This window comes from Anolis carolinensis, chromosome 3, assembly GCF_035594765.1.
Source record: "Anolis carolinensis isolate JA03-04 chromosome 3, rAnoCar3.1.pri, whole genome shotgun sequence".
Lineage (NCBI taxonomy): Eukaryota > Metazoa > Chordata > Lepidosauria > Squamata > Dactyloidae > Anolis > Anolis carolinensis.
Genome location: NC_085843.1, coordinates 220,417,211 through 220,434,531, shown reverse-complemented (window position 1 = coordinate 220,434,531; position 17,321 = coordinate 220,417,211). Strand labels below are relative to the sequence as shown.

At 40.4% G+C, this 17,321-nt stretch overlaps 1 protein-coding gene and 1 non-coding gene across 5 annotated transcripts in view; one reads left to right on the top strand and one right to left on the bottom strand.

Moving 5' to 3' along the window:
• herc4 (HECT and RLD domain containing E3 ubiquitin protein ligase 4) overlaps positions 1-4,780 on the top strand; it is a 48,652-nt gene extending 43,872 nt beyond the window's left edge. For all 4 annotated transcript variants that reach the window (XM_062976230.1, XM_016995280.2, XM_008115175.3 and 1 more), the window contains 3 exons: positions 2-185; positions 1,802-1,904; positions 3,504-4,780. In XM_062976230.1, the coding sequence (XP_062832300.1) occupies positions 2-185; positions 1,802-1,904; positions 3,504-3,712 (496 nt within the window). In that variant the 3' untranslated portion in view covers positions 3,713-4,780. The remainder of the gene's footprint in view (position 1; positions 186-1,801; positions 1,905-3,503) is intronic.
• A 1,643-nt stretch (positions 4,781-6,423) lies between these two features.
• Positions 6,424-13,555, bottom strand: LOC100564205 (uncharacterized). The gene is made up of 4 exons (XR_010004625.1): positions 13,398-13,555; positions 11,049-11,114; positions 8,128-8,227; positions 6,424-6,463 (listed from the first exon to the last, which is right to left on the bottom strand). It is a non-coding gene; the product is annotated as an uncharacterized LOC100564205 (transcript).
• Positions 13,556-17,321: the final 3,766 nt, after the last annotated feature.

Genomic DNA, 17,321 nt, shown 5'->3' with positions numbered 1-17,321 from the left:
GGCAAGAATTTGTGGATGCCTATGTGAACTATATCTTCAATGAATCTGTGGCTTCTCTGTTCGATGCATTCCATGCAGGATTTCACAAAGTGTGTGGAGGCAAAGTCCTTCAGCTCTTCCAGCCAAGTGAACTACAAGCAATGGTAATTGGGAATGCCAACTATGATTGGAAAGAGCTAGAGAAGGTATGTGGCTGCAGATGTTAGCACTACTTTATACCAGTAAAGCCTCTGTTAATATTTTCATATTCTGTCACTAACGGAAAAAGGTGTAAAAGAAATGTCTTCCTTTGAGAGGGTCTATATCAGGCATGGGCAAACATTTTTGGTCTGGGACCGCCTTCTGGGCCCGGCTGCAAGAGTTGGGCTGGAGGGAGTGTGGGAGGAGCCAGAAAGGGGTGGGGTTGGGGACAGAAGAGATATGGGTGGGACTGCTGGAAGAGGGCAGGGTTAAAGAGGGAGAGGGTGGGGTTGAGGTTGGAGGAAAAGGAGATACATGGTGCTCACAAGTGTATTCTTGCCAGTGCCGTGTTTCTTCTCCGCTTCTCCTTTAAGCCTAGGACAGGTACACCTGCGCCTTCCCAAAGAAGAGAAATATGGAGATGGCGAGAATCCTTTCTTCAGCACTGTGTGTTTCTCCCCCAGTTCTCCTCTGAGTCTGGGGAAGGCCTGCCTTCCCAAGGCTCAAAAGAGAAGAAATAAGCACCACGTTTCTCCCCCACTTTTCCTCTGAGTCTGGGGAAGGCGGCTGACAGGAATCCTTTCTCCAGCCCTGTGTTTCTCCTCTGCTTCTCCTTTAAGTTTGGGGAAGGTACACCTGTGCCATCCCAAGCTTTAGAGGAGAAGGAGAAACATGGAGCTGGTGAGAACCCTTTTTCCAGTGCCATGTTTCTCCCTCAGTTCTCCTCTGAGTCTGAGAAGGCCTGCCTTCCCAAGGCTCAGAACAGAAGGAATAACACGGTGTTGGTGATAGCCGTCTCACTAGTGCTGTGTTTCTCCCCCCGCTTCTCTTAATCCCAGGAAGGTGACCCACCTTCCCAGGGCTCAGAGGAAAAGGAGAAACACTGCGCTGGTGAGAGCTCATCTCAGCATGGTGACACGGTGGGCCGCAGCATCCGGAAGGTTAGATGAGGGCTTAGGCAGACCTGAGCCTGAGAGGGGCCTGAGAGAAGAGGCCAAAGGGCTGCATCCGGCCCGCGGGCCTGGGTTTGCCCATGCCTGGTCTATATATTATCCAAATCTAATTACTGAAAGCACATAGTTATCTTTTTAATGACCCTCAGTTCCATTTCGCACTTGAGCCTTTACTTTAGTTTTGGTCTCACTATAATATACTTAATGTGATGAACTTTAATATATCTCATTAGAAAGAGAAAAATAATTTTCATCATAGTTTTGTAAATATCTGCCCATAAGTAATTTTTAGTGGGACTTGCTAAAGGATTGCAAACTTATTGCCTAAATAGATTTATTTTAAAGGTGAATATGAAACACTTACTGGCATTTAATTTATTGATTATATTCTAACCTCCTCTTACATTGATTAATCGATCCCTCCCCACTTTATTTATTGATTGCATTGGTTTGCTGCCTTACATGCTGCAGATTCAGTTCAGGCCACAAATCAAGTGTTTTTAAGTTTGAGTATAAGAACAGGCACTTCAGTGCTATTACTTCAAGGCATGTCTTTTTGCATTAATTTAAAGACATAATATATATATATTGTAGTAAATGAAGAACTTCCAGATTGACTGCATTTGTAAATTTGAGAGTAAAATGTGATTTTGACTATTTTGTCCTAGAATACTCAGTACAAAGGAGATTACTGGGCAGAGCATACAACAATTAAACTGTTCTGGGAGGTTTTCCATGAGCTACCATTGGAAAAGAAGAAACAGTTTTTGTGTAAGTACAAAACCTTTAATCGAAGTAAGAAACCTAATGGGGACCCCACAGCAGTAGTTACTAGTCACCTCTTACACATGGCATCAGTTAAGCTTGACAAAGAGGCAACCTGCAATTGGAGATTCGTGTAGTAATGTGTGCATGTTGGTTCTCAAAGTCAAGTCAACTTTGCTCCAGCTTTCCCTATTATGGGCTTCAAAATAAAATAGGGCAGGAGGGAGAAGTAGAATGAAGTAGAACAATAGAAGAAAAATGAAAAAGTGTGCATAAGTTGTAGAAAAATTTAAAGTAGGATAAAACCAAAAGGATGCACTAATGTCATCTTTGGGAAATTTGCATAGAGAATGGTATCCATCCAGAGAATTGTGGTAGATATAAGGGATTCTCATATATAATGAAACCTCTATTTAAGAACATCCCAACTTAAGTGCATTTTGAGTTAAGAATGGTCATTTGGCTTAGTGTCGCTTTGTCATAAGAGCAGAATTTTGAGTTAAGAATGAGTGCCAGAAGGAGCACTAGCACAAAAGTACAGAGCTTTAGGGCTTCAATGAAAAAGCCTCCAAACTGAGAATAATTTGATTTTGTGTGGTTTTTATTCCTGGTATGTTTGGCTTCATGAAGAGAAAGAGGGAGAGAGAGCGCAAGAGAGGGAGGGAGGCTGGAATGAGTACAGTATGAAGGAAATTATGCTGCTGCTTCTTCACTTTGTGATTTGTGCTTCCTTGCCACAACCTTAGTGCTTCTACCATTTTCAAGTTGATTTTTCATTTTTATTGTTTCATGTGAATGTACATTTATACATTACTTGTTATTTATAAAATACATTTTTCTATTTAAAAGCAAAAATGAGGGGGGCAAAACAGATTAATAGCATTTCAGTGGAATAATTCTCTGAGATAAGACCGATTTGAGTTAAGAGCTCAGTCACGGAACAAATTAAACTCTTAACTCAATTCATCACTGTATCTATTGGAGCCCCCGGTGGCGTAGTGGATTAAAGCCTTGTGACTTGAAGGTTGGGTTGCTGATCTGAAAGCTGCCAGGTTCGAATCCTACCTAGGGAGAGCGCGGATAAGCTCCCTCTATCAGCTCCAGCTCCATGCGGGGACATGAGAGAAGCCTCCCACAAGGTTGATAAAAACATCAAAAAACATCCGGGCGTCCCCTGAGCAACGTCCTTGCAGGCGGCCAATTCTCTCACACCAGAAGTGACTTGCAGTTTCTCAAGTTGCTTCTGACACGAAAAAAAACAAACAACTGTATCTATTTCTTAATTAACGCAGTGTTTCAAAATAATGGTTTATGCTTAGCCAAATCATAGGATCATAGAGTTGGAAGAGGCCACAAGTTCCATCCAGTCCAATCTCATTCTGCCATGCAGGAAAGCACAATCAAAGCACTCCTGAGAGATGGCCATCCAGCCTCTTGTTTTAAAAGCTTCCATTGTTAACTATTAAATAACCTGCATTCCGTAATGAGATAACCAAGATAAAAAGAGTGATTCTGAAAAATAGCAGTACTATATATTATGTCACACTAATGTGTGAGAATATTTCAAGTGCTTATGTTTTGATTTCTCTCATTTTTTCTTTACAGTATTTTTGACCGGTAGTGATCGTATTCCTATCCTTGGGATGAAGAGTCTTAGTCTCGTGATCCAGCCAACAGGAGGTGGAGATGAATATCTTCCTGTGGCTCACACCTGTTTCAATCTTCTTGATCTTCCAAAATATACAGACAAAGAAATTCTCAAATCAAAGCTGATACAGGCTATCGATCACTATGAAGGCTTCAATTTAGTATAATTATGCAAAGCCTTAGAACCCTGCAACTGTTCTGTGTGAGAACAAAAACCTGTTTTTACATCTTGTAGTGACACAAAGAGAAGAGCCTGGCAGTGATCTCCTACTAAGATGATTCTAAACATGCCTCACAATCTGATTCTCTAATGACAGTCAACCATCTTTACATGATTGAACAGTATTGATATCAATTCTGGATCCACATTCTACTATCTTAATAAAAATGCAGATTTGGAATAAAAACTGAAGTTTCACTAACTAAATTTTACTACTTCACATATTGCAAAATTATTTGCTGTGTGTGTGTGTATATCAAATATGTGCTTTTTTCCCAATCACTGTCACATTTAGACCTTTCATTTTGTAAATAAAGGGATGGGGGGGAGGTTAGCAATACAATTCTGTGCTCCAATAGAATTGAATTGGGTCTTCTCTCATTAAAACACACAAAAAAAGTAAAAACATCCTAGCATCTCAGTGTTTTTAATGAAAATCTAATGATAATGATAAAACATGATGCTGGAAATAGTATTCAAAGCATCTTGAAACAAATACAGCTACCATTTACATAAACATTTCTGAGACAACATCAGAGGTTATCTTGCTGCCATGTCGAGGAGCAAATTAACATAATTAAGGAATCCCATTATTTAATTGTGAAACTCAGCTCTTGGCAAACATACAATTAAAATAATCTTGTTATGCCTGGTACCTCTACCTAGAATTGTTCACTAAATCTCCACTTTGCCTTTAACTTCAGGAGAATTGAGATCTTGTCCTCTGTTCTCAAATGTTGGAAGAGTCATTTTGAAGCTCTGGTTGAATTTTCACTTTTACAATTTTTAAATGCCCTCTTTTAAAACTTTTTTGGACTACAGCAGAACATCTGAGATGATCACATTGAATTGAACATGTGGACTGATGGGGTGGGGGTAGAGGCCTAAGTTCCTGGATGTTTACATGTTATTGATAGTATGTGACTTTCAGCTGTGAAACAAATATTTATTTTTTTTAGATTTATAAACTGCAGTAAAAACAATTCAAGCATTAAATAAAAATTCTTGAATGAAAGTGTTGGATTATGTACAAGAGCATGCATGGAGATGGTCATTCTTTTTAAAAAATGGATTATGTTCAAAATTTACAATAAGGGAATTGTTTTGAGCTTCAGATGTTCTTATGCAGTGTAGCTGATGGCTGCAAACCTTAACAAACATGTTCAAGCTACTTGTGTGGGCTGTATCTTCCACAAATCTAACAATTTGACTAGTATATTTTGTTTGTGAGGAGCTGCTGTGTGATGCTGAATATAGATCTTCTGAAAAAATGTCTATGCTGAAAAGGCAAAATCTAGTTCAAGAGGGAAGCACATATGGGTCCATTGTCCTTGTATTTCCTTTTCCCACTAAAGTGGGGAAAGAAGCTGTCCAAAGGCACATCTACACTGCCCACTTAATGCAGTTTGAAGGCAGCTTGACACTGCTGTGTTCAGATAATGCAAGCCGTGAGCACATAAAACAATGTTCATTACATAAGGGCTTTAAACCGGGATAAGCAAAGTTGGGAAATATTCCGAAGTAGAGCTTGTAATGCACATCTAAGTGTAGATCACATCACATGGTGAAAGGGATATATATGCACATTGCGATAGGGGAGTTAAACAAATTTCTCATCATCCATGACTTTGGATGTAATCATCCATATAGTGAAACCGCTTCCTGCTGGTTTCACACTGATTCAAGTGTTCAGTGTAGATGTGCCTCAATTCTTTTCAGGTCAGTCCATGTTAATGGTTTGTTAGATCTATGCCAAAATGGGAAACATGGAGGACTATATGTAAGTATTCAACCATTTAAAGAAGATCAGCTATCAAAACCTAAAAGCTATGATGTCTGCACAACATGTTATTTGCCCTGAAGATAATCCATTTATAACCAAAGGTTTAAGCAGAAATAATCTTACAGGAAAAAACACAGCATAGTACTTTAGTTACCTTGTTTTTATATAAATGCAAATTCGTAAGATCAATTCCACAATTATATTGCAATTTAAATCTTCCTGCTTCTCATCATTACAGATTATTTAAACTAGAAAAGCCCTGGTTAAACTCAAGGGATTTTAAAAAAAAGTAATAGTTGACTAAGGCCCCTTCTACACTGCCATATAAAATCCAGATTATCTGCTTTGGTAATATGGATTATATGGCAGTGTAGAAGGGGCCTAACAGAAATACAAGATTAAAATGTAGATAAAGTGTGTGTGTTATGTGGGCAGAGGCATATCTTCCTGATCACACTTGGAAGTAGATGGGAATTGGTGAGCTTTAAAGGTGTCATAGACTAAGTGTACATTACGTATCATCAGACCAGTTTATAACAAATAGTATCAGAAGGTTGAATATGTGATTTTAAATTTGAATCAGTCTTGTGGTATCTTCCAGATGGTATCAAAACCAGGTCACTGTGGCTGGTTTAACTTGACTGGAAAACTAGGGTGTCTTACACATATTTATCTTGTGATTGTTCTTTGATCTTTAAATGCAAGTGATCTGACCAAATTGGATGTAATTACAGGCATATATTTTTATTAAGTCTACAACTTAACAGAAAACCAAAATGTGTTCTTCCCCCCATAGGTCTCCTCACTAGGGGAGTTCATGATGAGTTAACTTGTAGTAAGATCCACACTGGGGGCAACGGTGGCTGTCTCCTTTGTGTACCCAGAACCAAATAACAGCAGAGTTATCTTCCTCACCTGCAAAAGCCAAAACAGTTATGTCCTTCAGAATTTAGATTTTAGAATTAGTGTAGCATTGGTATAGAAAAGCCGGTTAGATTTGAAAATATTTTTCGTTTTGTAGGATAATGAAAGGAGCCAGTGTAGTGTAGAAGTGTACAGCATTGGGCTATGACTCTGGAGACTGGAATTTGAATCTGTGCTTGGCCATGGAAACTTACAGGGTGACACACTCGCAGCTTCAGAAGCAAAAGCAATCTTCCCTCTGGTATAAAGTTGCCAAGAAAACCCCATGCTTTTTGAAAACCCCAAGCCTTTGAGTTCCCAGAAGTTGGAAATGACTTGAAGGCAGACAACAAACACATTAAGAAAAACAATTACGCTTGCCCTGAAAACTGGCCTTTTTAAAGTCTTAGGTTGAGCACTTTTGCTTATTTTTTTTTTTGTATCTCTAACATTTTTGGACAAAACTGTTGTATCCAGAAAAAAAGGTTCCCAATTGTTGGGATGTGAAATTTTGAAGGCCTTAAGTTCTTCACTGCGCACTGATTACACCATGTAACACATTTTTTGTGTTTGGGTTTTAAATTATCATTTCCTAATTGGTTCTTTCATAAAAACATGAAAAAGGTTTATTCAATTGCAAAAACTTTGTTTTCACGTGACATCCTGCAGCACATTTTTCTATAGTTTTTCAATGAATATCTCATAATGTCTCAATGAATTCAACATAGTTTGTGGCAGCCATAAAAACGGAGTTTCTGGAGTATAACAATTACAGTAGAGTCTCACTTATCCAACATTCACTTATCCAACGTTCTGGATTATCCAACGCATTTTTGTAGTCAATGTTTTCAATACATCGTGATATTTTGGTGCTAAATTCGTAAATACAGTAATTACTACATAGAATTACTGCATATTGAACTACTTTTTCTGTCAAATTTGTTGTATAACATGATGTGTTTTGGTGCTTCATTTGTAAAATCATAACCTAATTTGATGTTTAATAGGCCTTTCCTTAACTCTACTTTATTATCCAACATATTTGCTTAGCCAACGTTCTGCCGGCCCGTTTATGTTGGACAAGTGAGACTCTACTGTACTTTCAAATTAAATAGGAAATAACACTTTTCAAACCAAGAACAGAACATTTTTCAAATTTTGTTACATGGTGTTATTCTCAGTAGCACTTTTAGTTTGTAACCAGAAGTAACGCTTGCTGGGATAAAATAGCCTGGGAAAGATAATGGCTCTGTACTAATTTTCACCTGCTCCTGCACTGGTACTTCAAGTTAAAACATTGTTGCCCTATATCCCAGGATCTGATCCCAGGTTTTCTGTTTATCCCAGATTATCTGGCAGTGCAGACTCGTATAATCCAGTTTAAAGCAGAAAACTTGGGATCAGATCCTGAGATATAGGGCCTGTCTGGAAGGGCCCTTAGGCTGCATAAGGCTTGACTTTTGCCCAAATTGTAAGACTCACAAGCTGTTCCAAAGAGAACCAAGACAAAGAATAGGACGTTTGGGTATACTTCTAACATCATTTCATTGGTCTCTTCTGCACTGCTATATAATTAGATTATCAAAGTCTTTGCTACGTGTATTTAACAGGCTTTTCATTTTACAAAATTAAACTCTGCAGTGTGTAAATTATGAAGACAAACTATTAATACTTACAGATGCAACCTACTAGTCTCTTGTCAACAATCGATGGAACAATGTGAGGATCTTCTTTGGTTCCTGAATATCTCTTGGGTCTGAACATGCTGTATGGGTCCTTTATACAGAACCAAGAGCAGTGTTAGCAGGAAGCCATTATCAAGAATGTTTTATGATACACAGATATTAGCAATAGTCTGATGCGTTCATTCCTATATTGCATGACTAAGAAGTAGCATGTGGTAGGAAAATCTGGAAATACTGAATGAGGATCATAGTTGACTTAAGACATGTTGATGCCATAAGATACACTGTGATAAAAATGTCCCATAGCATGATAATAACTCCAAGCTGCCTCCTGATTGAGTGTACCTGGAGCTAACAATTAAAAATAATTGCACAGCTTTTCTGTTCTTTAAGATAGGTAAAGGTTTTCCCCTGACGTTAAGTCTAGTTGTGTCTGACTCTGGGAGTTGGTACTCATCTCCATTTTTAAGCCAAAGAGCTGGCATTGTCTGTAGACACCTCCAAGGTCATGTGTCCAGCATGACTGCATGGAGCGCCGTTACCTTTTCACCCCGAAGGGAACTGAGGGCGGATCACAGAACACATATACAGCAAACATTTAATGTGGTTCCTATTTATCTACTCACATTTGTTATCAAACTGCTAGGTAGGAAGAAGCTCAGCTAAAGGTCAAGAGCTCACCCTGATCCAGGCTTCGAACTCTCCACCTTCCCGGTTGGTAAGATTTATTGCAGCTTGCTGATTAACTAGCTGTGCTAAAGCCCGGAGTTGAAGTCCAAAATATCTAGAGGGCCAAAGTTTGCTCATGTCTGGTCTACACTGCCATATAATCCAGTTCAAAGCAGATGATCTGGATTTTATATGGCAGCGTACAAGGGCCCTATTGTTGGGATTCATCCTGGACTACTCAAGTCTAGATGTAGTCAGATAAATGATAGAGTTAGATTGAGGGAATCCTTTCCCTGTTTTCAAAGCATGCCTAGATAGGATTCACCATTGTTTCCTGCTTCCCGTCCTATTTAGGTCAGCCCACCCTTTGATGTTTTTAGAAATGTGATCTCTCCTAGGGCTTTGACGTAACTTCCCCAAATTGGTCCTTTGGAATGTTTATGGCCCTAGAGAAGAGGCGACCCACGAGGCTGGTTGCCATTCCAGCTTCCTGCTTTGTTCCAGAGAGGACGCACATCTGTCCTCTATTAGTCAAGATGTAGCTTATCTAGAGCTTTGTTATTTTAATCCGGCTATGTGTATTAGAACAGGATAGATTAGCTAGTTAGGTCCTAACCTTTTCTATCCATCAATGGATTTCTTTTTACCTCAATAAATGCTTTGAAACTTTAAAGCTAACTTTGCATCCCTTTGCCTTCCTGAATACACAGAGGCCTTCCAAATTCACACCTGTGTAAGTCTCACGCTGCTGCAATTCTTTACTCTGCTATTTTAATGGGAATTTACCTCATAAAAGAGGGTAATTAGAGCTTAACGGCTCTTCCATTCCCAACACCTACCAGTATGTGTATTGGCGTTTCACCACCAACAACAAAAAAATTCTAAAATCATTTAAAAAAATTAAAAATGCAGTTAATTTATCTGAATGGGAAAAATAGATCCCAGATGGAAAGCAGTAGAGAGAGAAAAGACATGTAAAACGGATATTTCCATCCAGTCAAGTGCAGAACGGTGCGGAAGCTTCACTGTACCTTTTAGGCCCCTTCTACACTGCCATATAAATTCCAGATTATCTGCTTTGAATGGGATTATATGGCAGTGTAGACCCATTGAATCCAGTTCATAGCAAATAATGTGGATTATCTGATTTGATAATCTGGATTATATGGCAGTGTAGAAGGGGCATCACCTGGCAAAGCAAGTAAAGAGTGCGTAAAGTAAAGAGAGACTGTGGCTGGAGCTACACTGCCATATAATCCAGATTATCAAATCAGATAATCCACATTATTTGCTATGAACTGGATTCAATGGGTCTACACTGCCATATAATCCAGTTCAAAACAAATAATCTGGATTTTATAAGACAGTGTAGATTCAGCCTATGAGAATGTTTCCTGCAACTCTTATGTTCGATAATGCAACTTTAATTTTCCTAGTACAGTAGAGCCCCATTTAACCGAGCTCCGGTTAACCGAGGCTCTGTATTATCCGAGGCACCGCCGGGGCACCTCTCCCTCTCCCTCTCGCGAGCGAAGGGAGAAGAGGGAGAGGGAGGAGCAATCGCCCCGCCTCTTCCTCTCCTCTCGCGCGAAGGGAGCTCACGAGAGGGAGAGGGAGGAGGAAGCATCCCGGAAGCGGGCCGCGATCGCTGCTTGTGGCCTGCTTCCCTCGGCTGAGCCCTTGCCCCTTGGGAAGCAGCCCATGAGTGCTGCTGAACAGCAGCGCTCGTAAGCTCCTTCCAAGGGGCGAGGTCTCGCCGAGGGACGTCTCTCCAGATCTCCCTCGGCCAGGCCCTTGCTGGAGGAAAGTTTCCTCCAGCAATGGCCTGGCCGAGGAAAACCCGCGGCATGCTCCATGTTTCTTGGAGGGACATGAGCATGCCGCGGGTTTTCCTCAGCCAGGCCATTGTTGGAGGAAATTCTTTCCTCCAGCAAAGGCCTGGCCAAGGGAGATCCAGAGAGACATCCCTTGGTGAGCCGTCGCCCTATCCGAGCCATTCCATCATCCGAGATCGGGCTGGCCCGTTTATATCAGATAACTGGGGCTCTACTGTATCTCTCATTTCAATTGTCTTATAATAATACCCTCTTTTGACAGACCTTTGAACCCAATTGACTGAAGCTGTAACATTTTGTCACCTTCCTGCAGGAGCCTGTGGGCTTATTGCTAGCTGTATTTAATGTGTAGCCATTCTAGAAATTGTTGGGCCTGTTGGTTTAGTTGGTGAACAGCTACAGACATACTTCCCCTCTCTTCATGGCTAGTTTTCCTTTCAAGCCCAGTAGCCTGCTCTTCATCAGTAGGGATTCCTGAAAAGAACAAGACAAAAACATAAATGTAATAGACCAACAAATCCTATGTAGTGATAAGGCATCTTCAACTCTTGAAACTAATGGTTAAAGCAGCGCTTCTCAACCTGGGGGTCGGGAGCCCTTGGGGGGGGGGGGTATTTCTGATGGTCTTAGGAACACCTTTGGCAGATCTTTCTATCTTTCTCCTCGTTTTTGGAAACAGATGGCGAATCTCCCACCAAAAGCCCAATTTGCCCAATTCTATCGTTGGTGAGGTTCAAGGAGCTCTTTGATTGTAGATCAACAATAAATCCTAGCAACTACAACTCCCAAAGGTCAATGTCTATTTTTTCCAAACTCCACCAGTTTTCACATTTGGGCATATTGAGTATTCGTGCCAACTTTGGTCCAGATCCATCATTGTTTGAGTCCACAGTGCTCTCTGGATGTAGGTGAACTACAACTCCCAAACTCAAGATCAATGCCCACCAAACCCAGTATTTTCTGTTGGTCATGAGAGTTCTGTGTGCCAAGTTTGATTCAATTTCATCGTTGGCGGAGTTCAGAATGCTCTTTGATTGTAGGTGAATGATAAATCCCCGCAACTACAACTCCCAAATGACAAAATCAACCCACCGCCAACCCCACTAGTATTCAAATTGGTGTATCGGGTATTTGTGTCAAATTTGGTCCAATGAATGAAAATACATCCTGCATATCAAGTATTTACACTAGGATTCATAACAGTAGCAAAATTACAATATAAAGTAGCAATGAAAATAAATTTATGGTTGGGGGTCACCACAACATGAGGAACTGTATTAAGGAGTTTGCAGCATTAGGAAGGGTTTTTGTGTGTGTCAGGAGCAACTTGAGAAACTGCAAGTCACTTCTAGTGTGAGAGAATTGGCCGTCTGCAAGGACGTTGCTCAGGGGATGCCCAGATATTTTGATGTTTTAAAAATAATAATACAGTAGAGTCTCACTAATCCAAGCCTCGCTTATCCAAGCCTCTGGATTATACAAGCCATTTTTATAGTCAATGTTTTCAATATATCGTGATATTTTGGTGCTAAAGTAATAAATACAGTAATTAAAACATAACATTACTGTGTATTGAACTACTTTTTCTGTCAAATTTGTTGTATAATATGTTTTGATGCTTAATTTGTAAAATCATAACCTAATTTGATGTTTAATAGGCTTTTCCTTAATCCCTCCTTATTATCCAAGATATTCGCTTATCCAAGCTTCTGCTGGCCCGTTTAGATTGGATAAGTGAGACTCTACTGTATAATAATAATAATAATAATAATAATAATAATAATAATAATAATAACTTTATTTATACACTTCATCTCCTGAAGGACTTGAGGCAGCTTATACTGGGACAAGCCAAAAACAGTATTACATTAATAAAAACTGTAACTCAATAAAATCACAGTATAATAACACATCTTATAAAAATTAAAATAACTTAAAACATAGACAGTAATCCCAATCAGTAGTCAAGCACCATGGAACACGGGCCATTTTAAGGGGAAATGGAAACCTGAAAGTTTCCAGGGATGGGAACGACTAAGGGTAATAAAGTGCATGGAATGGCCAAGGCCTAGGTAAAGCGCATGGACAATTAATTATCAGTTAGGAGAAGGCACCTGTGAACATCCTCATTTTCAGACTCTTGTGGAATGAATCCAGGGTTGAAGCTAATCTAATCTCCTTTGGGAGGGGGTTCCAGAGCCTGGGGGCCGCCATCGAGAAGGCCTCGCTCTCGTTCCCACCAACCACACTTGAGACGGAGGTGGGACCGAGTGGAGGAATCCATGTGGGTTCATAGGGGAAGATGCATTCATAGAGGACGATCCTTATGGGAGGCGCATGGAGCTCATAGAGGGAGCTCATGTGCTCTCTCCCGGGGTTGGATTCGAACTGGCAACCTTCAGGTCAGCAACCCAACCTTCAAGTCATGAGTCCTGCTAGCACAAGGGTTTAACCCACTGCGCCACCAGGGGCTCCACATTAGGAAGGTTGAGAACCACTGTCCTATAGGATGCGCCCTTGCTGACGTCACAAAGCGAAGCTCTCTCTCTCTCTCTCTCCTGCCCTGTAGGAGAAAGGGGCGCTGCAAGGTCGGCCGGCCTGCCTGCGCCCTTGAGCGCCCAAGCCCTCCTCTCGGCACTTCCCTGCGAGGCTCCCAAGCTGAGTTCCCTCAGTCCCTCTCATGACGCCAAGGACCATGAGACAGCGCCCGGCTTCTGCCAGCCCATCCCTCCCTTCTTCTTTCCCGCCTTTACGCACCGCCGGAGCTGAGGGCCTTCCTCAGGACGCGGGGCGCCGCTGGCAGCGGGGAGAAGGCGCGGAGGAGACGGGCCACGGCCATGGCGGCAGACAGGCGGGCGCAGGCGCTCACAGCTGTCGCCAGAGCTCAGGGGCTGTCACTCAAAGCAGCCTGGGGAGGGGGGAGGCCTGAAGGGAAACCCATGAAAGAGGGTCGCTTTGAGGCTCCTTCTGGTCTTTGAAGCCGCCATATACTGTACTTAGATAGTGCAATCTGGCATAATGCTGTCAGGAAAACCAACCCCATGCTGAAAAACTCCAAAGCCTTAGGGTTCCCAGAAGTTGGAAAAGACTTGAAGGCAGACAGCAACAAAGACACAAAAGGGCCCCTTCTATATGTAAGGTAAAGGTTTTCCCCTGACATTAAGACTAGTCGTGTCCGGCTCTCGGGGTTGGTGCTCATCTCCATTAATAAGCTGAAGAGCCGGCGTTGTCCGTAGACACCTCCAAGGTCATGTGTCCAGCATGACTGCACAGAGCGCCATTACCTTCTCACCGGAGCGGTACCTATTAATCTACTCACATTGGCATGTTTGCGAACTGCTAGGTTGGCAGAAGCTGGGGCTAACAGCGGGTGCTCACTCCGCCCCCTGGATTTGAACCTGCGACCTCTAGGTCTGCAAGTTTAGCAGCTCAGTGCTTTAACACGCTGCGCCACTGTTAAAATCCAGGGAGGAGGATTTAGGGATGAAAATAAACAAAATGGAGTGGTCACAGTTATGGAGACAGAGACATATGAAAAATTGATCGATACGGGTTAGGGGAAATTATTATAAGTTGATATGGAAATGGTATTTAACGACAATAAAAATTGCAAATACAGTAGAGTCTCACTTATCCAACATAAACGGGCCAGCAGAACGTTGGGTAAGCGAAAATGGTGGATAGTAAGGAGGGATTAAGGAAAAGCCTATTAAACATCAAATTACGTTATGATTCTACAAATTAAGCGCCAAAACATCATGTTTTACAACAAATTGAAAAAAAGCAGTTCAGTACACTGTAATGTTATGTAGTAATTTACGAATTTAGCACCAAAACATCACAATGTATTGAAAACACTGACTACAAAAACATTGGCTACTAACAAATAAATTACAAATATAGAATTGCGTAAAATGAACGTAAAGTAACAACATTGTTGGAAATTAAATATGTAAAACAGGTCCCCAAACTTTTTAAACAGGGGGCCAGTTCACGTTCCCTCAGACCATTGGAGGGCCAGACTATAGTTTTTTTTAATGAAAAAATCCTATGCAGTGCACACTGCACACATATCTTATTTTCAAGTTAAAAAAAAGGAATAAATAAAGCCTCAATATTAATCATAATCATGATAATAATAAAGAGGGTTGGAAGAAACCCCATGGGCCATTTAGTCCAACCTCCTTCTGCCTTTGTGCACCAAAAGCACTAGCAAAGCAAATATCAGGAGATAATGCTTCTGGAGCATGCCCATACAGCCCGGAAAACACACAACAACCCTGTGATTCCGACCATGAAAGCCTTCGACAACAAAAATTCAAAAAATTGTTGGAGAGAATGCCAAGAAGTGGGCACATATATACATATGTAGTGGCAATGTAAATATGTAAGTGAATTTTGGGGGAAAATAAAGGGATAGAAGATATAATGAATATTAAGATAGAAAGAAGCCCTAGTATAGCTTTATGATCTTTGTATAACAATAAATAGTTGAAAAAAAAGAAGAAAAAGATGCAATATCAAATTTATTAACAATAGCAAGACTGCTGATAGCAAGAAACTGGAAAAGGGGAATAAATATACAAACAGAAGAGTGGTATAAGAAAGTATGGAAATTGGCAATCAATGATAAGCTGACATGTAAATTAAAAGTTAAAAGAGGGAGATGGAAACAAAATGATTTTGATGATGTATGGAGAAAATTTACTGAAAGAGGATTTAAAAAGGATAGAAAATTACCTCCACAAAAGGAAATGAAATTTTGGACAGATGATGTATAAAAGAAATGGCTCGGGGGGGGGGGGGAGCACGGTGGTATGGGATTTTATTTTTATATATATATATATATATATATATATATATATATATATATATATATATATATATATGGTGAAAATAAGAGTAGATGCAAAAATGTATTGTAGTATTGTATTAAATATTGAATATTGTGTGTCTGCAGTATAACAAGTGATGTATAACGAATGTTTTAATGAATATTATTAAAAATCAAATCAAATCCAGGTAGTCCCTGGTGGCGCAGAGGGTTAAACCGCTGAGCTGTGGAACTTGTTTCGAATCTGAGTGGGGTGAGCTCCTGATGTTAGCCCCAGCTTCTGCCAACCTAGCACTTCAAAAACATACAAACGTGAGTAGATCAATAGGTACCGCTCCGGCAGGAAGGTAACGGCGCTCCATGCAGTCATGCCAGCCACATGATTTTGGAGGTGTCCACGGACAATGCCGGCTTTTTGGCTTAGAAATGGAGGTAAGCAGCAATTCCCAGAATCGGACACGACCAGACTTAATGTCAGGGGAAAACCTTTACCTACCTTTTAACCTATAAAATCCAAATGATCTGCATTAAAACCGGATTATATGGCAGTGTGGACTCATGAGCAATTTCAAATAGATCATGTGGATTGTCTGCTTTGATAATCTGCATTATAAGGCAGTGTAGAAAGAGCCTAAATTAGCATTTGTTATATGTAAGAAATCAGTTAATGTGTGCGCGTCAAAAATAAGATCTATAAAGCTGATTGGTTGAGCCATGTGTGGAGAGCTGTTAAGCCTGGGAGTTTTTGATATTGTTGCAATTTTGTACAGGCTTAAGCTAAGCAGGTGAGACAGTTGAAAGACAGAAGCAAGGGAGAGATACACAAGAGTTTGAAGTGTGCTCTTGCATCATGAGTTGCTGGAAAGAATTTATCCACAGGACAAAGGAAAGACTATTTTCAATCTCTCATAATAGGACATTATGTGAGTTGGTGCAACTTATTACATCTTTGTTGTTCTGGGTTTAAGAAGAATGAACCACTTGTTCTTTATTGTTCACCTGCGTGGCACAAGGCAGTGTGTGATTTTTCATTCCGTCACAGCTTTGCCCTGAAAACTAGTTTAAGGTTGAGCAGTTTTGCATCTTGCTTATTTTTGTATCTCTGGCATTTTAGAATAGAACCCTGGGCAATGTCCTTGCAGACAGACAATTCTCTTATACCAGAAGTGACTTGCAATTTCTCAAGGCACTCCTGACACACACACACACAAAGACAGAACCTTTGTATCCAAAAAATAGGTTCACAACTGTTGGAATGTGAGTTTTGGAAGGTCATAAGCTTTTCACTGCTCACTGATTAAACCATGTAACACATTTTTTGTTCCTGGGTTATAAATGTAATTTCCTAATTGATTCAGTTAAAAAAACATGGAAAATGTGTATCCAACTGCAAAAGCTTTGTTTTTGTGGGACATCCTGCAGCATATTTTGCTATAATTTTTCAATCAATATCTCTGGCCTTTTCTACACAGCTGAATAAAATCCACATGATCTGCTCTGAACTGGATTATATGGCATTATAGACTCAGATAATGCAGTTCAAAGCAGATAATATGGATTATCTGCCTTGATATTCTGGATTATATGGCAGTGTAAAAGGGCCCTCAGGGCCCTTCCGCACAGCTGAATAAAATCCTACATTATCTGCGTTGAACTATTAATTAATTAATTAATAACATTTATATTCCACCCTTCTCAACCCAAAGGGGACTCAGGGCAGAGCACAACATATATAAGGCAAACACTCCATGCTGGGACATAAAATAATTATAAATATACACAAACATTAAAATAAGTTATATCTACTTATACTCTAGTCAGCAGAGTAGGTTTCCTATTATTGCCTC